We start from the raw sequence: 24,491 nt of genomic DNA, 5'->3' as shown, positions 1-24,491 counted from the left end.
AGCAAGTGCTACAATCTTGTTTATTTTTTGTTTCAGAGTAATATGCGGCGGAGGTGGAACGGTTGCGAGATGACGCGAGCTGTGCTGATATTCACCTTGCTGGCAATTTGTAAGTGACCAACGTATAACCTGCCGGGCTAGCACATGATTGGCATGACAGTATCTCGCGGAGAGGTAGACTACCCATCCCTCTTTTATTAACATTGTTAGAAAAAGATGGGTAGTCTATCTCGCCGCAAGATACTGTCGCGCCAATCATGTGCTAGGTCTACTGGATCGACTTGGAGAAAATACCTATCAAGCCCGTGTGTTGTGCACCACTAATGGATACATACGTATAGATTTTATTCCTTAATTTTTCAACTTGGCTGTACATTTGTAACAGAACTTTATTCGCGACAATTAAACGACGTAATTACGATAATATTACTCGTGCTGATGCTCTAATCCAGATCCAGAACCTAAAAAGTCAAAGCTCCAAAGACATCATGAACTCGCATTTCTTAACATAACAAAATTATAATATCGATAAGAAAGTTAGCCAACGCCAGTGAAGTTGCAAAACTCGATCATTAGGCCCGAGGATCAATGATCTTGGATCACAATAATTATGGATGCCGTCTCCGGACCTTCTTGCGCCAGAGGACCAATTCCACGCTTGCGCATTGCTACGGTGATTTTGTTTTGACGTTTAGATTTTACCAGCAGATACCTAGGTGGCGTGGCATCCAAAAAACTCCATTCGCATCAGCTTCCCAATTGATTGCACATGCTAATGAAGAAAAATAATACTGCTCAGATTCGGTTTGCCATTAGATTGATATAAAGTCTCGCCACTCTTGCCGCCGCAAGATCCATACACTACACAACTAATTGAAATAAATAGCTTGTAATTTCACGGATGTGGTTATGGTAACGCACTGTTGCGTAACGGCAACTAATCTATTCCCGAAATGTCAGTCTTGTTATTAGTGTAGGTATGATGCATCTGAATTCGTATAAATAATGTCAATTACTTGTTAGCGGACTATCCATAAGCGAATAAAATATTTCTATTCATCTTCCTGAGAGAGTTTTACTACACTTTTTATAAAAACTTTTTAAAACTTTTTATAATTTATTGTATTTCTATAAGTGAGAACCTATAATTGGCTCTGTGATTCTATTGTAATTTCTGGATATATGTAGCGCTGTTGGTTTTCCATGTACTAAAATAAAAAAAAATAAAAAAAAATACACGATATTTAGTCCATAACTAACAGGCCCCGTAGACAACATGCCAATCGCTACGTAGCGAACGAAACGCAACCTGTCGCTGTCACACTTATATGGAAGAGATAGAGAGACACAAATGACACAATGCGATTCGATGGCGAAGCGATAGCGATTGTCACCTTGGCTAGACCGGCAGTTTTAGTGTTTTTAGTTGTAGTGTGTGTTTTGGGTGTTTTTAGTTTAGTTTTTTAGTTTTAAGTCGCGTTTTTCTGGCTTAAGGATATTTTCATCATAAATAGGTACCTAGTTAAAAACGTAAGAGTTTTGGTATAACTTACATATGGCACGTATTTAACCGGTCAACTAATTAATCGATTTTGGGTAGTTTAAAAAAATAGAAATGGCTACTAAAATTAATAGTTTGGCAACAAAAACGGAGTCTTAAAATATATCAATATGAGCTGTATTTTAAAGCCGTTACAGCATTTGAATATTTTTAGGCAGGTACCAAGTATTTATTTGGCAACTGAATTAATATATTGGAGACTATTTAATGAAGCACGTTTTAAAAAGAAAACGGCTATCTATTAATTTAAAAATGAAGATCTTTTAAAATATTTTGTTTGGTCATTAGTGATTACTTAGGTGTGAACAACTAGATGACAACTAAATTTTATGATCGCTTTACAATATTAGTTGCCAATTTATTATTTTAGATGCCAACCTATCACTTTAAGTTCCCTATAATTTTTTTAGGTGGCTTGATTTTGCTGCCAGTTTTTTTAATAATATGATGCTTATATTTGAGGCTAAAATATTTTTTTGGCGCTAAAATATTAATGCACAGCCAAATTATATTATTATATGCCCAATGAAAGTTCCTGTTTAATATTTTAGTTGCCCGGTTAATAATAAGCCCTTACATATCATACCTATTACGCGCGTAAAATCGGTCATATCTTATTAATAACTGCTTCGAAGGCGTAACTCAACCGCAAACCACGGGCTTTATTCTTGTTTTTTTTGCTCGTTTTTTTTGCTGACTATCTAAAAGACAGGACACAATTTGTCAAATATGGACCCTATATTTCATCTCCGTACCATACTCGATCGGGAGTAAGTCAGGGATCAAGCCTCGGACCTCTGCTTTTCTTAATCATGGTGAACGACCTTGTGAGTGACCTGAAGTACGCCAAATGCTTACTATACGCGGATGACCTCAAGCTGGTAATGGGCATCGAGCAGGAGTCGGATTGCTTAAAGCTTCAGGAGGATCTCGATCGGGTATATCGCTGGAGCGTCGCGAACAAACTTCGCTTCAATAACAACAAGTGCCAAATAATGACATTTACACGTCGTCAACGTCCAGTTAGCTTTAACTATGAGATAAACGCTCAGGCGATAAATCGTGTAGTTTCAGTTAAAGACCTTGGAGTCAAGTTTGACCGCGAGCTCACATTCCATGAGCACATTAATAGCCTCGCCAAAGAGTCGTATCGGAGGTTAGGTTTCGTGATGAGGAACGTTAAGGACTTTCACAATGGCAGCGTCATCAAACTCCTCTATACGGCTCTTGTTCGGTGCAAACTGGAGGCTAGCGCCTGTGTCTGGAGTCCTAGTGAGGCCAAGTATAAGCTTAGTTTAGAAAAGGTCCAAAAAGCGTTCCTGCGTTTTATATACAAAAAGCTCTATGGATATTATCCATTTATGTATCCGACTAAGTTTTTACTTGGCGTTCTAGGTCTTAACTCTTTGGAGGTGCGTAGAGGATGCGAGCGGTTGGTAACAGTGTGTAAGGTGCTTAGCAACAAAACTAACAGCATGGAGCTGCACAATGTCCTCAACTGCATAGTTGTGCCTCCGAATAACTCTCGCCGGCGACCATACCTACAGCTGTGGGACGGTACAGGACCGCGCGCGACCGCTGCGCGTCGCAACTCGCCGCTGCGCGCTGTGCGACATGATCAACTCACTCAACGGGCTCCTGCGCACGAATCCACAAGTGGATATTTTCATGGATAAGTGGCCTAAACTAATGTCCAGGTGCCTCGTTTATTGTGAGAGTGAATGAACGTGTGATAAAATAGATGATGAATGTAATACTTGTTATATGTCAGAGTTTATTGTTATAGTTGTTATATTTGTATAATTTTTAATGATGTCTTGATGTGGTTGATAAACTATAATTCTATTGATATAATTGTATAGTAGCAAGTGTAATTGGTATTGGTGTAATTGGTATACTGTAACCGTTCTTGTGGTATTAAATAAATAAATAAATAAATAAATAAATTGAATATGCATCAATATTATAATGATATCGAATTGTCCTTGCTAGCTCTAGCAGTGGTTCCTAACCTGGGGGTAATTACCCCCGTGGGGGTAAAACTGGTATTTGACGGGGGTAAATAAGCTAACCTAATATAACAATACAACAAACGTACACGTTTTATTTTTTATTACCATTGGGAGGAGGGGTAAAATCAGGTTCCCTAGTTAGTCATAGGGGTGACCGGACTGAAAAGGTTAGGAACCACTGCTCTAGCAGTAACATGGGTGTGAGCATGAATGATTATTGAATTAGTATTCAATATTGCTCTTGAATACCGCACACAGCATTGCATACCCGTTACAATGCGTCTTCTATCATGTGACGTCATAATGTGGCGAAACTGAATCAGTTATGGAGCGAGATGTATTGTGGTTTCCTTATTGGGTATTAATGTTTTCTATTTCACAGTATTAGCCGCAATTGAATAGGGATCTGAAAGATTTTATGCAAAAAATACTTGACGTGAATAATTTTATCGTAGTACATTTTCATCCGTTTTATACGGACCCAACCATAAGATGAATACAGTACTGAATATCCCTAAATTTATTACCAAATTGGTTTTGCTTTAAAAATATCTTGCTCAAACCTTTCATCAAACCTTCAATTCAACAATCTTGACATGTTGACAAATATTATGACAGCTCATTACACTGCCTCTTGCGATCACGGGTCAAACACTAACTATCTGGCCACGACTTTGCGCGACCGGCGATGGCGGCGGCGGCAACCATAGGTGGGAACGAAAGGTCCGATCGCTGTGTCTCGCTCTAACCTATGGTTGCCGCCGCCGCCGTCGCGAGTCGCGCAATGTCGTGGCCAAGCCGTAAGCGAGTGTGACTAGTAAACTACAAACATTGGAATTGTTTTTGACAGCTCCTTTTAACTGTTTGACAGGTTGTTGATAGGTGATTAATTATATTATGAAAAATTTAATTAGGTTCTGGCATTTGCTCAAAACTAATGTTTACTAAAGTCTATTTTTTTATTCGGTAGACTGAAATGACAGTTCATAGTATGAACATAAAATGTCATTTCATACTATGAAATGTCATTTTAGTCTACCGAATAAAAAAATAGACTTTAGTAAAATTTGCAAATTGAGTTACGCCTATTAGGTATCTAGAATCGGGTACAATGTAATGCTACGAAGTAATAGAATGTCAAATACGATTTAATACCTAATGAGCTTTTAGATAAAGAGACGTCAAATGTCTGGGTACCTATCTATAGAGTCATCTCCAACGACATTAAGGATGTATTAACTCAATTGAGACATAAATGACACAATCTATGAACTATAAATCCATTGATCATAAATGACATCGCTTAATAATAAGATTGAAAGTTCAAATTGGTACATCTTTAAAGTCCTTAGTCATTCGTTCTGCTAGTTATATATGGCTTCTGCTATCAGATTTAGTTATCAAAATAGTACGTCAAAGTACCTATTCAAAGTTACTTTCACAATTATAATAGGTACCTACCAAATAAATACTACTTAGTAGGAACAATAATGTTCGATCAATATGTTACCTCGCCGCATAGGCCTCCGTGTAAACATCATCAAAAGGCGATCAACACGTAATAGAATGCCAATAAGGCATCAATAAGACAATGGCGTTTCACGATAACTCGTCAAAACTAATGAACGACTTGTAACTTTCGCCTTTGCCCTGTCCGAGAGACTATTAAATCGCTCATGTGTTCTGTCGAAGGTTGGTACTAAGCTTGTATTTGGTTCCATGTTGTTTAATATTTATCGTGCTTGGGATCTGGGCCTGCATGCAGCAACAAACAAAATATATGTTTTTTAATCACATTATTTGTACGCGGCTACATATGTTTTCGATTCAATGTCGATTATCAAAATAGAACATTCTAAACATTATATAAAAAACAACAAAATAATAAACCAGATGCCCGGTAAGTTCTACTAACTATTCTACTGACCGAGACCTAACATTTAAATAATCAAAGCAAGTAACAAGTAACAATCTCTTATTTGTATGTAATGAGTATGATGCTAGTTAATAAGTAAGACATGTACTTAATATGTATTTTCATTTTTCAAACTAATAAGTAGTACTAGTAATAGTAAGTACGTATTGAATTAAAATTTAAAAGAAAATCTTACGCATTTTGCCAAGAAAATCCATTTTATACCAAAAATACCTTACATACATCGTTTTTGAAAAGGAACTGATACTATTCAAAATGTTGCATCGTTTTTTATCATAAAATTTCTACGAACCCCCCTAGGAAACTCGCTTTCACGTAAAAAAAACACATCGAAATCGGTCTATCCGTTTGAGAGCTACGATGCCACAGAAAGATATTGGGGTCAAACATATAACACCCCTCTATTTGAGTTGGGGTAAAAAATACATTCCTGCAGAATTTAAGGAAAAACTTTAACGCTTGTTAATAGATTAACAGATAGGACTCGCTGTACCAACGCTTGTTTTATCATCAATGCCCATTATTTAACAGCCTTAGGCGCTTTGCAAGCCTTTACATTGTTTATTTATCTTACTTGTGAAGAATGTGCTAATAACAACCTAGTACTGAGGTTTAGATACCTATTGATATCGAAATTTCACACGTAATTATGGGTTTGTTTTCTTATATCTTATAAAACAATAGAGACTCCGCTTAAAAATATTAAATCACTTAATTGCGGCGTAGTAATCGTATTGAACACTATGGCTACTTATTTGTATATACAATAGAAATAGAAAGTGTTCATAAATATGGTTAAATTTAAGAAAATAGGTTCTGTAATCTGTACTCGTATTTGGCACCGAAACTTAAAAGATAGTGGGGGAATTGGGAACACTTTTAACTTCAAACGTTCTAGAAGATATAAACATATCACAAACCGAATCAATTGTTAACTTTTAGTTTAGCTATCTGTCTATCTAATTTTATTAAAATACGAGTGATAATTTATAATAAACGTTATCATACCCAGTTCAGACGAAATCATAAACGATTGATAAAAATTATAACAAATGTTGAAACTATTTTGTTCGATTAACTGTGACCACATGTCTATGGAATCGGAAGTGCGATCACGTGTCTTAAATTACTACCGTGAAACCTTCTTCTCTTCTATACCTCTCCCAAAAATTTCAATCCACCATCTGCGTTCTAGCGTGAATTTATCACTTGCCATCCCCCCTCACAAATCTCGTGGATACAATAATAAGTCCTTCGCAGTGCGTTCGCTAGACGTAATAAATGATGCTTAAAAGATTTTTGACACTATTGGTAAAATATGTACGTTTAATTTTAGACATCTGTGTGCCATTCTTCACCACCTTACCTACACTTCATCACCTTAGTCGCATTCAGATCGATCCTACCTAACTTTCTCCCAACAAATACTAATCATGTTCACAGCTCAGAATGATCTATGCATAGCGGTGATTTAAATCGCCAAATAATGAACCCGCACAATAACCTGCCGCTTTCTAAGACTGCACTGACGTTTGTCATGAAAGCCGGGGTCCTGACCTCCTCATTGCTATATTGGATCATATCTGTTGACAAGTGCGATTAGCGTACTCTTTTGTTAGCGAAATGATATTGATCTTCGATTGACGTTAGATCTATAAGGTCGTGGTAAATAATTCGCGCCAAGTTTACTATAAAGCAGGAGTATTTATATGAAACGTTGTATTTTCATTAACAAATCAAGCATTGCATTTTGCATTCAAAATAAAAAGCGGACAAGTGCGAGTCGGACTCGCCCGCTGAGGTTTCCGTACAAACTAAAGTAATAAAAAAGGAAACAGATTTTTAAAGTTATGTACCTACTCGTGAATCATGAATTAAGTAGATAACAATCCCAAAATGTCACGAGTCTGAAGCCGAAGGCCCATTATAATACGCTGTAGATACGTAAAGACTTTTTTTTCATACTGACATAAGTATAATCCTATACTGCAAGTAAATAGGTATCAACCACTTTGCAAAGTTTTTGTTTTTGCACGAATTGTTTAAATTACCTACTTAGTTATTTATTCTTGTTCGTAAATAAAATAAATGTCATTGCCACGTCCGGAAAGGCGCATGCGCCACGCTCGCTGCTGCCGTGCACGACGGCGACAAGGGGCCGCAATTAGTCGCGGATTAAATTGGACGCGCGACCGTATGCGCACGCGACGAAGCTACAGCCTGACACACTTCCTATTGTCGCACGGAGTATCTATAGGTATTCTATAGAACGTTCTAAGTTCTATAGAACGGCATATTGCTACCTATGCAGACTATTTACGTCCCAGTAATATGCCACTAGACATAATAATTCCTTCCTACTGAAAAGTGTAAAGTTGTACCAATTATTAAATCTGCATTTGACAGTTGCAGTAAAGGACTGTCATTACAGTCTCGTACAATTCAAAACCCCGAAAAAACTTGGGTGTAAAATTTGCGGCTACAATAATCTGAGCTAATACTCGTCTCGAATGACGTTGTGACGTCTTTATTGGATATGCTAAGATCTTAATAGTCTCGAAAGCTTTGAGTATTTTTTACAGAAGGACCTCGCAGTTTAACAAGAATAGTTACTTTTTTGAAAAAAAAAAAAGAACGTATCCGCAAGGACATTGGTTATGTAAAGTGAAATAATATATACATATAACTAGTCGTGAGTTGAAAGTGTAAAAAAGTACCTGTTAGTGTCATCCTGAACGCTGCACATATCGTGACTGCACTTTCGCCGAGTCCATCACGCCTTTCCTTTGTTCTTCTTGTCTGTCTATTAATGTCGTCAATGACTAGAGTAATTTATTAGGGTATTGTCTACATACCTAGACTTGGTTTAGGTATTGTGTGAGTCATGCCCGGTTGAATGGTTATTTATGTGCTGGACATGTTTGAGGCGTGAGAGTATAATGTATAGTATCATGTAACTTTTTGTGTTATTTTTAACCATAAATACATAGAACCTCATTCCCACATCCTCGCATATTATGTAATATGTATAGGCATGTTATGGTCGAGTCATACCTACAACCCAAAAGCAATTATATCAATTATCTCCGTGTCTCAAAAGATGCTCGGAATAATATAGATAAACAAATTGTTTGTAATATTTATGTACTTACTACTCACACTAGCTAGCCCAAAGTGTATACTTAGAATACATGGTAATTTATTGCTAACCTTGCTTATATTTTATTTTTCAGCAGCCAGCACTTGCGATGGGGCGCGACGAGCGCAACGCAGAAAGGTACGCCAATCTATTACAATACAACGCATGACTAAGAATTCTGTTTCAAACTGTAGGTAAGGAGTATCATTTTATAATTTAATAAAATTGTATTTTTCCTTGTTTGCACTGGAGGAGAAAGAGAGCATGGGACCGGTCTTGGCTTGGGATGGGCTTTTCCGCCTGTTGCACTCTGTGGCACCTACCCAAACCATAGATAGGTTATACTCATACTTGAGGAGCACAAAAATTACTTCCATATTTATTTCTGTGCCTACGAAGAAATCTGTTATTTTTGATTAATTTTCTCATTCCATGCATCTTTGTCACACTCATTGTTAAACATAAGATCGTTTCTTTCTCTTTCGGTGTGCGGGAGCTCGTTAGCACGTGCACATTTCTCGCTTGTCCAGCCGCCTAAAGGCAACTTGTCCAATTTGTCACAAGTTAAGCGCTTCAATTTTGGAACGCCTATAACCTATCTTGTGTTATAAATCATTGCACCTACCGTAATATATAAACGACATCCTGTTTTTACGTTTTATTGCCTTGCATGCAGCGAAGAAATATAGACTTCTTCGAGAGAGAAAAAAAACCGTGAAAAAATCTGCATCGAATTTCAAAGCTTAAGTTAAGTCACATGCGGGTGGTGTTGGCCGAAACGTTAATGCAATTGACCATTAACCATTATAAGTTGAACCGTAAACTGTAACCGTCCGTTATGGTTTATGGTTCAATTCGTACAGGTTAATGGTCAATTGCAATTAACGTTCGGCCAACACTGCAAGCGGGCAAGCGTGCACCGTGGAAATGAATTAAACCTGTATGTCTGTCATATGGAGGTGTTAGAGCCTAGTTGTAGATGTAGTGAAGACCATACTTATACATAAATTGATGATGATAATCCAATGATTTTCAGGATACGGCCCGAGCTGAGCTGCCTTCAGCGGCTCCGAGTGCTGAAACCCTGACAGCTCTCGCACAAGCTATGGGTGCTGCTGGATTTGAGCACCGCGAAGGTCGGACCTTGGTCAAGCGGCTCATCCCAGCTGACTCGCAGCCTGATTTGGATTTGGTGGAACATCAAGGTATGTTTTCTCTATAAGACTCAACGAATTTTTTTTTTCGCCTGACACCCTACGTGAAAGAAAATACGTTAGGCTTAACCAACGCCACCATGCACTGGGCTATAATGAGAAGATACCTGAACCATTGAGCCCCGCAGGACTGTATTATAATTTGATGATAATTAGCATTACTGAGTTATTGAATCAGCAATAAGTAGAAACAATCAGCTAGTCTGTGCGGAAAGAGTCGTGGAATGTATTGAGTCCACGACTCTTCTCTTTCCGCACATACTCTATCGTTTGCAATTTGTTTATTTTTTTTTCTACTCCCGTACTTTTATTTGTTGTTTAAAGGGTCGTGCACACACCTTTAAAACCCTACCTTATAGTTGTCAAGGCAAGTCTTTAGTCTATTCCCCAAAAAATAATTTGTGCATACACGCAGTATCTTTTTGGCGATTTTACGATACTTCGTGTAATGACCACTTAAAAAATATTGAATGAAATACAGTGTTGCCAACCTTATTTTAAATGTCATCACTGATAAATAAGTGAACCATAGACATGTTTTTTTTTATTTCATTCATTCATACACTCTTTTCCCGCCCGTACCCTACATTTTTGCTACTTCTTGAATTAAAAAGATTTGTTAAATTATCAATTTTATTTCAAAGTAAGTGTTTGGTCGTAGAAAAAGTATTGTATGCAACGTTGTTTAACTGAGTCAAAAATACTCGTGGCGTCTTTATTAACAATTTTCGGCTTCGCCTCAAATTGTTACTCACGCCACTCGCCTTTTTTGACCTCTCTTAAACAACGGTTGCATAAAATACTATTGTTTTTATCAATTTTCGAACAAAATTGTAAATAAGTGTGTAAATTAAATGGTTAGATCTTATTTACCCCGTTATTGCTTCTATCCAACTACCTAATTACCTAAAAAAAATGTATACTTCCAGGAGTAATCGGCAAGGCGGGCGTGGATTTTCCAGCATACCCCACCATCCCGAGCACCGGCTTCAACTGCAAGAACGTGCCGACTGGCTACTACGCCGACCTGGAGACCGACTGCCAGGTAATTTATCGCCACTCGTTTCGAATTTCCTCTTTTTCGCACTTGTATCGAAAATAACTATTTTAATCACGAGGTAGGAAAGGTCCGATACTAACTCCGTTATATGACGATGAAAGCCCTCACGAACTTTTTAAAAAATGATGATGCTGAAACTCACGAGCTTAAAATAAAGAGCTTCAATACTGAACTACCTCTACTAAGCCATACCATCTCCACATTTATTATTTCTTCTTACAGGTATTCCACATCTGCGACACGTCCCGCAAGATATCCTTCCTGTGCCCGAACGGTACCATCTTCAGCCAGTCGCACCTCATCTGTGACTGGTGGTTCAAGGTGGACTGCGCGTCTGCGCCCGCGCTCTACGAGTCCAGCGCCGAGTACTACTCCAACGAGCAAAAGAAATCTCAAAAGATCACCCAAAGTCTTAGCAAAAATATTGACCTCCAGCAAATTGCTGACAACAACGCCAGGGCCGAATCTAGGAGGTCGTCGGTGAATGTACCTAGCACCACAGAAAGACTGTTAAGACACAGGCAAAGATTACAAACTGAGGCACCTAAAGCGACTGCTAGAAGCTTCCATGCATTCTACGCTGAAGTTAACCCAACGTTAAAGACTGAAACCACGACAAACATCGATAAAAGAAGGAGAAACCTCGTGCAGTTGATAGCCAACAACTTTGGAAACGCGCCTGCCAGAACTACCCTACCTACTTACACGGAGTCATCGACTTATAGAACTGATAAGGCCGCAGGAGACTACAATAGCCTTAAGGAGATGCAAGTCGCAGCGGAGACGGCTTCGTTCACTAATAACAAAAACAGGCAATACTTACAAGATGCATACAATAAAAACTATCGCCCCTATCCAGTTTATACGCCCAATCATCCCAACCACCAACCGCTCAAACTTAGCAAACCCAAAAGCAATCCTACTTTGACTACATTATACGATTTTAGAGATAAAACTTTGAACAATCAGGGTGCTAAAGAAGTGACTATTACTACAAAACGACCAACTCTCTTACCCTACACGAAGAGTTATTCTACCACTTTCAATGACAGACGCGATCCTTACACCAGACCTGGAATATCTTCCCTGAAGGAATTTCTTGAAAAGGAAAGAAATAAGACTTTAGCGACCAGTACTACGGAAAAGGTTGCTCAAGTTACAGATAGAAGTGATCAGTTTACTCCGAATGTAGAAAACACAGTGTCCATAGAAACAAGAAATAATTTCGAATCCGTAACCAAAATCCCACAAACAACAAGGAATCAGTACTATGGTGAAACCGCCAGCGACAGGATCTCGACTGTTAATTTCAACCAGATAACTACGGAGCCGTCATACCAAGAGCGGAGGGAAAGGTTATTGAAGAAACTGAATTTAGAAACATTCCAGCCAACTGAACCTACCATTCCGACTACGCTCACTGAAAAATATTACGGCGACCTTCCAAACAGACCAGGTCTTCTCGTCCCACCGTCTCTAACTCCAAAAACTTTACACACTCTGGCTATCTACTACGCAACGGGTTTAGATAACCTGTCCACGACTGCATCTCCTGAAGAAGCTAGCGAAGCCAGCACACCGACATTTGAAGACTATGGCGCCATGGAGGACGCTTTACCAGCTCTGTTTAGCCAGCACACACTTAATAAATACAGCAAGCTTTTTGGCCACGGCACTGAAACATCTGAATTATTAGAAGAAATTAAACTAGACCCCAATGGTACATACAATGAATTGGCCGATGACTTGGCTGTTCAGCAGAGTCAAAATCCTCTTGCTACCTCACCTCAAATTAGGGAATTAGCTCAAGTATTCACACACGCATTATCGGCTTATTTGCAAGACCCTGTTCAATTTAGAAAAGTGCTTTCGGATATACGTCCAACGCATCCATCTTTCGGTGACATGCTCTCCACAACTGAAGAATCATACAACACTGAGCCCACCACTACAGTCAACGAAGATGATGATGAGATATTAGGATTTTCCGACGACAACAAAGTTAGGTCACCATTTGTTTCTCTACGAGACGGCAAAGCTCTGAATATTGCCACGGATTATCCGACAGTATCCGACGACGCAGTGACCACATCCAGCACAATTAACACTGAATTTATATCGACGACTGTGCCACCAACGACGCCTAGAAATCCTTTCAGATGTTGTGGAAGAATATCAGCGTCTTACACTACTGCCTCTACTCCAATAGCTCGTAACACAACTCCTTTCTCATTTACGAATACGGTTGCATCCAACGTTAACACTTTGGCTAACAACAGTACTGATTACACGGTAACCACAACGGAAGATAACTACTTGGGACAAAGATATGGTGGATTCAAAAACAACTCTAACAATTCTCCTTATGGTAAAGGGGTCTTAGAAACTAATGCGAAACCCTTGACTGAGTACGTTGAAGTGACAAATCTGCCTTCAGCTTGGGGGGTCGACGCTTCCGATGCAACCATTGCACCAATCACCGATTCAGACAATAATTTTGAAAGCAAAAAGATAAGAATAACGACGGATATTCCTGAAACTACACCGGTGTACTTCACTGAAGCCGATAGTAGCATTGAATTAGAAAACGAAGAAGAATTACAAAGAGCTCACAGCCAATCATTTGTAACACCACAAAATAACTTGCGTCAAGGTAAACAAATTGACTTAGAGGAATCTAAGACAACTGTTAAGAAGCCTTCCGAAGAATTGGAAGCACCCACAGTGTCAGACATATCAACGACGACAGTACAAACTACAGCTCAACCTAGTACCACGATAAAAGAAGAAGTTTATACAGTTACGCCAACTTCTGACATATTCACTTCCCCAGAGAGCGACAAAACATCAGTTTTTAACTGGCCCACTACTTTCGAGTATTGGCAAAGCACCGCCATAGACCCGATAACCTTGAATGATGGTCTGAGTCCGTCGGCTCAAGAACAAGGAGTATCACAAGTTGCAAGACAAACAAACGCTTGGGCTCAAAACACTCTAACGACGCCAGCAACAGAAACGAAAACAAGCGAACAAGCGGTCTCTTCGTCAGTCTTTTACGAATCTACAACACCAAGAAATGGTAAAGAAGAAAGAGTTGGAAGATTGATTAAAGACCCTACTTCTACAGAGCCTGCACAAGATATAACTACTATTGCTGATACTGTAGTAGAGAAAGCTAAGGAAATCATGGGAGGAATGAACGCTACAACAACGGAAAAACTTATGAACGTTATGAAAAAGACTAAGTCAAAAACAGTGAGGAGACTAATCCTTTTATTGGTTCAAACTTGTGATGATGACCATAATACAACGGCGGAAGCTTCTAAGAAAGCGCTACTCGAAGCTCTAATGGCGGTATCACAGAAAGATATGGACGAAATCACGAAAGAAGAAAGCGCTGAGGACCTTCCTACGACACTCGCTGATATCGAAGTCAAAAATTACAAGAGGAGCGATAAAGTCGCTACTCTAGAAGAAATTAGGCCCAAACAATTCGAAAGGAGAGGAAAAAGCATTAATTTCGATCCTTCCGCCATCAACTCGTTATCAAGCCCATCTACGACGACTACAGAAAATATAAAGACGACGACTGAGTTTTATACAGAAACCACCCAAGCTCCAAGAACGACTACAACCAGTCGGAGAGGTGTCAAAAAGTTCTTAGTGAAAACGACCCCAGTCGAACAAAAGACTACAAAGTCTCCAATTGTTGACAACCCTATCGCGGAGGCTAGGGTTGCGCCTCCCAATGATGAGCCCAAAACGCCCGCTGACACAAGAGCGTTGGAGCTATTACGATCGCTTTACACGATCGCCGCTAGATGGGGTTGATTCAACCTTTATTAAGTTAATGAGTGACTTCAAATTATTTAGGGATGGGTATGAGTTTTCGTTACAAAACAATTGGTGTACAGTCTGAATTTTGTATATTATCTATAGTGCGGCAAGCAAATCTTGTCAGTAGCAATTTACAGCAAATTAAAGTAGGGTAACACTCGAAGAGCAGAATTGCGCTAAGAAAAGCAGTAATGTACATCGAACCAAAACGTGTTTATTTTTTCGCCCTTCGTACGTCAATTCAAATGAATTATCATAACCTCAAATTTTAGTAATGTTTACCGTCAACGAGCATGATTGTACATTGTAGGCACCTTAGCTTTGCTTGAGGTCATGCATAATCTTATTTAATATATTGGTATTTAATGGTGACAGCCATGGTATAATAATATACTCCGCCTGGTACTCTCTTCCGAGATTCGCGAATGACCTAACTGTCACTTGCCTACGTCATCATGCTGTTTACAGGTTCTCAAACTTTAAAATGTGGGAGAATTTTAACCAACGGTGAAAATTATTTTAACGGCATTAATTTGAAGTTATTCATGTAGAAACATAGTAAAATAAAACAAATCTATACTGCACTTTTCACTCCTACTCTTACAGTTCCGAATAGAGCAGCCAACCATTTTCGTAACAAAACATTAATTACCAAGCTTACGACGTGAAAAGTTTGGAAAACTCCGCGACTGCTGACACTGAGCGAGAAGGAAATAACAATTAACACGCGTTCGACAAGGATGACGGTCAGGGACAAAATGGCGGATTGTCAAATGTGACAGCGCTATCCTGTGTTGCCAGTAGTAGTAAACAGAATTACCCGAACGTCTGAAATTTCTTTCGTGAATCGGAAGATATTGCTAACGAATAATTAAAAATGACGTGTTATTGTAAAATTGAAGATAAAATACATATAAATGAAAATTATAAAATTATAAAGAAATATTTTAACTTATTAACCATAGATATAATGTACCCATGTAACATGTTATGTTGAAATAAAGTGGCAATGTTATTGTGACGTAGGCAAGTGACACTCTGGGAATAGAAGACCATGTTTTATTAGACCATGGTGACAGCAGACATTTCTCTTGAAATAGAAACGATTCAGAATGTAAACAAATAATATGATGGCTGTCACTCACGATCCACATTCCACAGATAAAACAGATGACACGCGATTTGGGAATTATTCGAACACAGTGTTGCTAACCCGCGATTTTTCAAATTTGCCGACTTTTACTAGGTACTGACAAGATTTGCTTGACCCAGTATATATTATCATCCCTAAATATAGTTGTAAAATATTGTGATTTTGTAGATAGAAGGTTCAGGCTCAAATTTTGTGAAATCATCTATTTCAATGATAATGGTCTAATATCGAAATTATTGTTGAAAATGGTGATTGGTACGTTGCCTTAGCATATAACTAGTTAACTTATTACGTTGTGTTATTAAACAATGGTTTATAGACTTTATTTTTATTCGATATACTTGGGTTTTCCCCATATTTGGGAGAAAAACCTGTCAACCTACTGAGTTACCTATTTTAGCCTACCTAATTAAGCTATTGTTACATTGCCAACTTGATTTTACTGTAAAATACTCTTAAGTACATTATTTTTAGTTGTAAAATGTGTTAAGGATTTTTTATAGTAAATTTAATAAAAAAAAATTAAACTTTTTCTGCTTTTCATTTGACAGTTCTTCGGCACGGTTCCCAAGAACTAAGAACACATTTCAGTACATGTTAATCTAATTATCACTTATAGATTTCAAAATTTCGTGTGTCATGCTAGGCTACAACATATTAGCCTAAGGGAACTAAAGGTACACTCAATAACCCTAGTCCCAAATCAAATTATAATTTATGGTTGCTGCGAATGCTGTGATATTGTAATGAAAGTTAACTCGTCCAAGTTAATGCTAAATATTTTGAGTGAAAGAAAAGAGCCTGTTTTCCAACCAGCATAGGCAATTCAAACCATAAGAAAACCAAAGAAATGGTAGAATGTAATAAAAAAAAATTAAAATTTTATATCTTTTATTTTACCTTCGCGCCTTTACAAACGCTTACTTAATATTTTTCTTATTAATATACCTCTCGATCTCCTGGTCGGTAACCTTGTGGCCAGGCTTGAAGTAGCTCTTGACCTTGCGTTTCTTCTTCATCATCAGCTTGGTGGCGGCCAGCGCGCCGCGGTGCTGCAGGGATTCGAAGCGCTCGCGGAGAAGATTCGCTGAAAAAGACATTATGGATGTAGTAATAAAGTGCAAATTCGCTTAAAACACGTTCAATCAATCAGTAATACAAAGAGAGCTTTGTTTCTAGATTCGACGAGACAATTCTGACGCCATAGGATCAATTAAATTCAGTTAGATGCATGGTCAAGAAATAAATTAATCCTATCGCTGCTTCCTAGTAGGAGTTACTAGACTACTAACAGTTAGTGACCAATGTAATGGGTTTCGGAGTAACGAAGTCCTTAGCTTAGGTAGCTTTTCGGTGCCTTATTCCTGTTGGTCACTGGTACAGCTATACGGCAAGCTTCACGCGCTTCAATACTCAACTGAGTAATCATCTACTTGTATCTCTATTTCGCATTCTCACGAATATAATTTAGCTTTGTACTTACTGTTAGGGACCAATCTCGTGAGATTCCCGCTCAGGTCAGCTGGGTCCACAAGTCAGGTCCCTTTTGAGATGGTTTGTTAATAGTTCAGCCCCAGCGTTGCTGAGGCATCAGCATTTTGTGTCCTACTCTTTGTCTATAAAGTCTAAGTACTTACTGTTAGGGGCCAATCTGGTGAGGTTCCCGCTCAGGTCATCAAGGTCAAAGTCAGGTTCCTTTTGAGTTGGTTTGTTCTTGTTGAGTCCCCAGGCCCCAGAGTTTCTGAGGGTCAGCGTTTCGTTTCCTACCACTACTCGTTATCTATCAAGTCTTGGTACTTACTGCTAGGGGTCAATCTGGAGAGGTTCCCGCTCAGGTCAGCAGGGTCAACGAACTCGGGTTCCTTCTGCGGTGGCTTGTTCTTGTTTAATGCCGGTGGGGCCGTCTCAGCTTTCTCCGCGCGTTTGGTCGAGCGCAGTTCTCGAACTTTCTCCTGTGTGTGCTCCTTTGTGGTTATGGACGACTGGAGCTTGCGTAGTCTGGCGAAAAATGCAAAAGTCTCAGAATAAGCTAAATGACGCCTTCACACTTATTCATATTTGCCGAAATATTTTAATAGTATCCCATTTCTTTTTACTTTTATTTAACACATTCATTTCCACCCGGGCAAACAAGACATCCGCGCCCGGCCACAAAAATTTCGTCATATAAAGCTGTAGTTCCACGGTCCCGACTATTGGGTCGTCCGGCCTGGGAACGAAATCATAAAATACCCGATAGTCGGATTTTCGGCACGTTATGCGATGCGTAAGCCTGACTGACAAGTCACGCTTGGACTCTAGGATGGTGGCGTTACAAACAGCTTACATGTGGTAATAGTGCGTCATCATCTTCCTCGCGTTATCCCGGCATTTTTACCGCGGCGCATGGGAGCCTGGGGTCCGCTTGACAACGAATCCCAAGAATAGGAGACCTTCCAACCCAGGGGGTAAACTAGGCATTATCGGGATTAATCCCGTTTCCTCACGATGTTTTCCTTCGCCGAAAAGCGAATGATATTTTGTACATAAGTTCCGAAAAACTCATTGGTACAAGCCGGGGTTGGAAGTGTTTGAACCCGAGACCTTCGGATTGAAAGTCACACGCTCTTAATAGGCCACCAACGCTTTGATCGCAGTGTGTAGTGGCATTTTAAAAACATCAAATGTTTCATATTGTTCACGTTTACAGATATATATGTATATCTATGTATCAAACTAATTGGTAACATAATCGTAACTCTATTAAAGATTCAAAGATTTTATTTGTTCAACATAGGTAAGTTACAGGATGTTAAATAAATGTTTCAGTATCACTATGTCGTGCCTATTGGCATACAAATTCAATAAAAATACACACTAATAATATCACAGATAAACAATAATAGTCAAAACAGGGTTATCTCATGCAGTAAATCTTAATATAAATAATCTTAATATTATGTGATAATAGTGGTCAGGATTAATTGTCAATACATTTTAATTTACAAATCAGTTAAAAATTCTGTTATAGAGTAGTATGCTTTCTCGGTAAGAAAAGCTTTTAGGTTTCTTTTAAAAACCTTATCCTTGTCCTTACATGCTCTTATATTCGCCGGTAACTTGTTATATATTTTGTGAGCCATTCGGGTACATTAGTTTTATTCCAGCATAATAAGTACATAGTTGTTGCACTAACTTGTATAGATCAGTGATCTTCTTCTTATCAATCTTCTGCCTCTTAAGCCGCTCCTTCTCGAGCAGCCTCTCCTTCTGCTTCCTCCTGGTCTTGTGGTCTTTCTTCTTGTTCTGCACGGGCGGGTTGACGGCGCGGTACTCCGAGTCGGAGCCGCTCCCGTCGGCTGGGTTGTGAGGCTGCTCGTTTAGGTGCATCTCTTCGCGCCACTGGTTCTGGAAGTACGTTGATGTGTTTAAACAAAGCGCCTAGACCGGGATCTCTAAAATTGTGTTGTATGAATAATTATTAGATCATACATAAGTAGGTACAGTCGGCCAAAAATGTGGTCTACCACTCTACGGTTGAGGTTCGTTTGAACGTCATGAGACAACAAGGTCGATTGACATATTATATCAGTGACAATTGTCAAACTTAGCGATCGTTAGATCTCGCAGAAACTTTTGTCAAAACTGGTAGACCACTTTCTTGGCCCAGTGTACTTATCACTACATAGCATAAAACAAAGTCGCTTCCCGCTGCCTGTCTGTCCCTGAATTTTGATGCGGTTTTTTTAATAGAGTGATTCAAGAGGAAGGTTTGTGTATAATTTGTTAACCTGTGCGAAGACGGGGCGGGTCGCTAGTCATTTGATATTTAGTTACCATTTGTCTTCAGTGAAAACCCCACGAGAAAATCGGAATAATCCTATTTAGACCTAGTTTCATGAACCTAATGTTCTCGAATTTCTCTCATTCGTAAAATCCTACCTCAATTTGAGTCAACGTGATTCAATGTCAATTACCGGTTTTGTTTGACAGTGACAACAACTCCTAGATAAAAGTAAGTACTATTATCTAGGAGTTGTTTACAAGCCAGCGACCCGTTACGCGAGTTCTCTGTTAATAGGCGCTTTTCGCTAAATAGGGTGTTTCCCTTGTTATCGGCTATGCTCGCAGCACAGAATATATTTGTAGAGTTTACCTCCTTCTTCTGCACGGTGACCTTGCTGAACATGCCAGTGGTGACGCGCTGCAGGTGCTCCCCGCGCTTGATGATCTTCTCTTCGTGCTGCACCACCTGCTGCAGCAACTCTTGGTGCTCCTGCAAATGTTCATGTACTGTTAGCTTACCTCCTTCTCCTGCACGGTGACCTTGCTGAACATGCCAGTGGTGACGCGCTGCAGGTGCTCCCCGCGCTTGATGATCTTCTCTTCATGCTGCACCACCTGCTGCAGCAACTCTTGGTGCTCCTGCAAATGTTCATGTACTGTTAGCTTACCTCCTTCTCCTGCACGGTGACCTTGCTGAACATGCCAGTGGTGACGCGCTGCAGGTGCTCCCCGCGCTTGATGATCTTCTCTTCATGCTGCACCACCTGCTGCAGCAACTCTTGGTGCTCCTGCAAATGTTCATGTACTGTTAGCTTACCTCCTTCTCCTGCACGGTGACCTTGCTGAACATGCGTGGTGACGCGCTGCAGGTGCTCCCCGCGCTTGATGATCTTCTCTTCATGCTGCACCACCTGCTGCAGCAACTCTTGGTGCTCCTGCAAATGTTCATGTACTGTTAGCTTACCTCCTTCTCCTGCACGGTGACCTTGCTGAACATGCCAGTGGTGACGCGCTGCAGGTGCTCCCCGCGCTTGATGATCTTCTCTTCATGCTGCACCACCTGCTGCAGCAACTCTTGGTGCTCCTGCAAATGGTCATGTACTGTTAGCTTACCTCCTTCTCCTGCACGGTGACCTTGCTGAACATGCCAGTGGTGACGCGCTGCAGGTGCTCCCCGCGCTTGATGATCTTCTCTTCGTGCTGCACCACCTGCTGCAGCAACTCTTGGTGCTCCTGCAAATGTTCATGTACTGTTAGCTTACCTCCTTCTCCTGCACGGTGACCTTGCTGAACATGCCAGTGGTGACGCGCTGCAGGTGCTCCCCGCGCTTGATGATCTTCTCTTCATGCTGCACCACCTGCTGCAGCAACTCTTGGTGCTCCTGCAAATGTTCATGTACTGTTAGCTTACCTCCTTCTCCTGCACGGTGACCTTGCTGAACATGCCAGTGGTGACGCGCTGCAGGTGCTCCCCGCGCTTGATGATCTTCTCTTCATGCTGCACCACCTGCTGCAGCAACTCTTGGTGCTCCTGCAAATGGTCATGTACTGTTAGCTTACCTCCTTCTCCTGCACGGTGACCTTGCTGAACATGCCAGTGGTGACGCGCTGCAGGTGCTCCCCACGCTTGATGATCTTCTCTTCGTGCTGCACCACCTGCTGCAGCAACTCTTGGTGCTCCTGCAAATGTTCATGTACTGTTAGCTTTATTTTTAAAGACATAGCTTTATGTGTTTGCTGATTAAAACAGATTTGACTACTGAGTCGTAAACCAGTATAAATATGTATATGAACATGGACATATACCTATAATAATTACATAATATAATAAAGACTAGGGAATAAGCCCCTCGGCGACCTAGTTAGTAAAATATTAAAAATTAAAACTAGGTTTAAGACATTGTAATATTTATAATTTGAAACAAAAGGTTTTTTTTTGTTATGGCATCAAGATATTCATTAGGAAATTAGTGATTTTTGTAGTTATTGTCGAAACTTTCACGCAGGTCAAAAGACGTGAAGCTCGAGCCTTCGCATACTTAGACACGTACACATTTGTGGAACCGTAAATCGATGTCTAAATGCATTCTCTTATATTTTCTTATGAATACCTGACAGCCCCTCTCGTACATGCAAACCTTTGCACATTTTACGAATTATCGTATGAACATCAGTTTATCAAAGTTTATATTATTGGCAATCAAGTACCTGATAAAGATGCATCTAAGATACATCATTTTTATTTCATTTAACCCTAATCAACTGTGTTGAAATAAAAATTAGCTACTTAATTTCTCTGCCAGTCGATTATACAAAATTAATCCATACCTTGAATGAAGGATTATAACTGACTCCAGGATGAGGCAGCTCAACAGCTTTCCTGGCAACAGTTTTAGCCAGTGGAGGCTTGGGTCGTAGCCTGCGGTCCGGCAGTACATTGTGAAGCTGAGCCTCCGTTGACACAAAGTCATCAACCAGAGTTGAGGGAATGCCCTTAGCTTCCAATACTGCAAAAGAGGGTTAGAATTTGAAATTGATAATGTTAGAAGTTGGAGGTTGGGAAGTACAATCGAAGCAAAGAATTCTGACTGTTTTGAGACTAATACATATTGCTAGTATTAGTCTTAAAACAGTTGGAATTCTTAGCTACTAATGGGTATTTTAGTCATTTCAAAAATCAATTATAAATATTTAATTAGGAATACAACAACAATAAGGATAATATTTGATTTTCTAAATATTAGCATGTTAACACAAACTTCGATTGTGTGGCTAATATGAATGGTAACATGTTGAAATATTATTGCCCAAATGTTTAATATGCTGATTTGTCTTTTGACCAAATGCGTTTTTTTTTTAACTATTAAATTTTCCAAGTTTTTGAAAAAGGCATTCTGTAGAAGCCATTGGCGTAGGTTAGGTTAGGGTACATTTTAATAATCGGTTTTAAAGTTTTCGGAGATGAGATCATAGGTATAAACCAATATTAACTGGTCAACCATTCTAAACCACCCACCAGTTTTATTCATGAACCTTTATTCCTTTCATTAGGAGACTAAATAAGAATTTTATAATAGCAAATAATAAAATAGCTTTTTATATAATACCATAAACAATATTTAATCCACTCACAGTCCTGGCCCCAGAGATCTAAACCAAAGTTTTGCCGGGTTCTTTTCATTTTTCTTTTCTGATTTAATGCCATCTTTCTATTCTTTTTTGCCAGTTCTGCTTTCTTTTCATAAATCCCTTTCTCAATGCACCGTTTTTCTTTAAGTTTGCTAAGTGCTGTTGGCTTTGTACCCGTTGGATTAACATGATTACGCTTTGCATTGGGATCTTGAACCTGGAAAATAATGTTTGATTATATATTTTTCCTAATAAGCAATATGTTGATGACTTAATGTCACACAGTTTTCAAAGACCTAGAGGTCATTTTCAGCCTTAAGAAATGGGTGTCTTCAGTTCTTGCTGCATATACATATCTGATTGCAGCGAGCTTGATAGCAAGTGACCTTGGGTTAGCTGGTAATGTTATACAAGTCTTTTTTTCCTTATAAATTGAAATCTTACATTTACTTATTGACATTGTACAGTATGGTAAAAGAAAACACATTGAATTGACATGTAAAAGTTATACAATTTTATCAATAAATGTATCTTGTCTTATCTTACAATGACCCTTATTAATAGTTTTTTAATGTCTTGGTATGAGGGTATTCACCTTTGAAGAGGGTAAAAGGACTTCATAACACTTTGGAGTCTCTGCAAGCTTAGCTCTTTTCTTTGCTTTAGCTGTGAGGGGCCTCTCTTCCTTTACTTTTAGTTCATCTCCTGCAGTGTCCACTACAAACAACTCTGCATCGGGCTTAAGTTCAAATTTACTGAAAGGTAATTATAATAAAACTTATTTTTTATATATCTTGGGTACACAAATAAAGATATTACATGGATTTACTCGAAAAGCTGCGCGAAGCTTTTTAACCTCACCAAATATTGGGAGAAATATACCTACTAAGTTGAATACCAACTGAGTTGGGAAGGCAGAACATAACCATATTTTTAACCTAAGTGAAATGCTTTGGTATGCCCGTCACGTTTATTTTTAAAAAAACTTAAAATAATGTAGTAATTGACTGAATTTAGAGGCCAAAGTAAGCTATTAAAAGATTGCTCAGAAATCATAATTATTGAAATTTTAAATTTATATATGTTGCATACTTTCAGGGAGAGTCCTAATGTAGTATTTACCAATATTTTTTTAACAGCATGCTGTACACATGTAAACATAACCTCACCCTAATCTCTCCTCCAGTCGCTGGTCATCCAGAAAGGCCTCGACGTCAGTAATGTCACAGTGCTTCCGCCACGCTTTTTTGTTCTTTTTGGACACATGCTTCCTTTTCTTAACAACAGACATTATTGTTTATTTAAAATAATACTACAATCATGTGACACACGAATAAGTTCGAGTTTTGAAGTGACAGAGGACAGAGGGACAATGATTATTTGACATTGACACTGACAGTAGTGACAGCTCTTTTTCAACTTTTACGTTCCATTTGACGAGCATCGGAAGTACTGTGTTGCTTTCTTATCAATTTCTTATACAATCAATCAAAAGCTAACAAAATAGTTATTTGTACAACAAGAGATCAAAGTTTGATATTTCTTCGAGTGCTTATTTTGAGTCCCGTGCAAGCGAAAGATTCTATACTATTTTATTTTTACTTACTATTTTACTATTAATTTAGAATCTTGAGCGTAGTAAGGGACTCAAAAGCGCACGAGATGTAAATAACTTTGATCTCGTG

General features: G+C 39.1%; 3 protein-coding genes across 3 annotated transcripts in view; 2 read left to right on the top strand and 1 right to left on the bottom strand.

Annotated features, from left to right (window-relative positions):
- LOC134647559 (jupiter microtubule associated homolog 1-like) overlaps window positions 1-24,491 on the top strand; it is a 96,388-nt gene that overhangs the window by 9,257 nt on the left and 62,640 nt on the right. The gene's annotated exons all lie outside the window — the stretch shown is intronic.
- LOC134663076 (mucin-2) lies at window positions 41-14,853 on the top strand. The gene is made up of 5 exons (XM_063519400.1): window positions 41-109; window positions 8,743-8,786; window positions 9,685-9,853; window positions 10,792-10,907; window positions 11,145-14,853. Exons 1-5 carry the CDS (start codon window positions 43-45, stop codon window positions 14,751-14,753), a joined length of 4,005 nt encoding a protein of 1,334 aa, XP_063375470.1. The 5' UTR covers window positions 41-42; the 3' UTR covers window positions 14,754-14,853.
- Window positions 16,794-24,167, bottom strand: LOC134663068 (ribosome biogenesis protein NOP53). Its single transcript, XM_063519388.1, has 8 exons — window positions 23,976-24,167; window positions 23,402-23,561; window positions 22,810-23,023; window positions 22,006-22,184; window positions 21,238-21,357; window positions 19,088-19,299; window positions 17,714-17,910; window positions 16,794-16,999 (listed from the first exon to the last, which is right to left on the bottom strand). Exons 1-8 carry the CDS (start codon window positions 24,095-24,097, stop codon window positions 16,833-16,835), a joined length of 1,371 nt encoding a protein of 456 aa, XP_063375458.1. The 5' UTR covers window positions 24,098-24,167; the 3' UTR covers window positions 16,794-16,832.

The sequence above is a fragment of the Cydia amplana genome, chromosome 1, assembly GCF_948474715.1.
Source record: "Cydia amplana chromosome 1, ilCydAmpl1.1, whole genome shotgun sequence".
Lineage (NCBI taxonomy): Eukaryota > Metazoa > Arthropoda > Insecta > Lepidoptera > Tortricidae > Cydia > Cydia amplana.
This window is presented reverse-complemented; position numbering and strand designations above follow the sequence as displayed.

Excerpts from the sequence above, each read along its gene's own strand:
- LOC134663076 (XM_063519400.1), top strand. The coding sequence starts at position 43 with ATGCGGCGGAGGTGGAACGGTTGCGAGATGACGCGAGCTGTGCTGATA. Across the intron at positions 8,787-9,684 it reads GACGAGCGCAACGCAGAAAG|GATACGGCCCGAGCTGAGCT; the intron begins GTACGCCAATCT and ends AATGATTTTCAG. Across the intron at positions 10,908-11,144 it reads ACCTGGAGACCGACTGCCAG|GTATTCCACATCTGCGACAC; the intron begins GTAATTTATCGC and ends TTCTTCTTACAG.
- LOC134663068 (XM_063519388.1), bottom strand. The coding sequence starts at position 24,097 with ATGTCTGTTGTTAAGAAAAGGAAGCATGTGTCCAAAAAGAACAAAAAA. Across the intron at positions 23,024-23,401 it reads TCCTTTTACCCTCTTCAAAG|GTTCAAGATCCCAATGCAAA; the intron begins GTGAATACCCTC and ends ATTATTTTCCAG. Across the intron at positions 17,911-19,087 it reads AAGATCACTGATCTATACAA|ACTACGCAAGCTCCAGTCGT; the intron begins GTTAGTGCAACA and ends ATTTTTCGCCAG.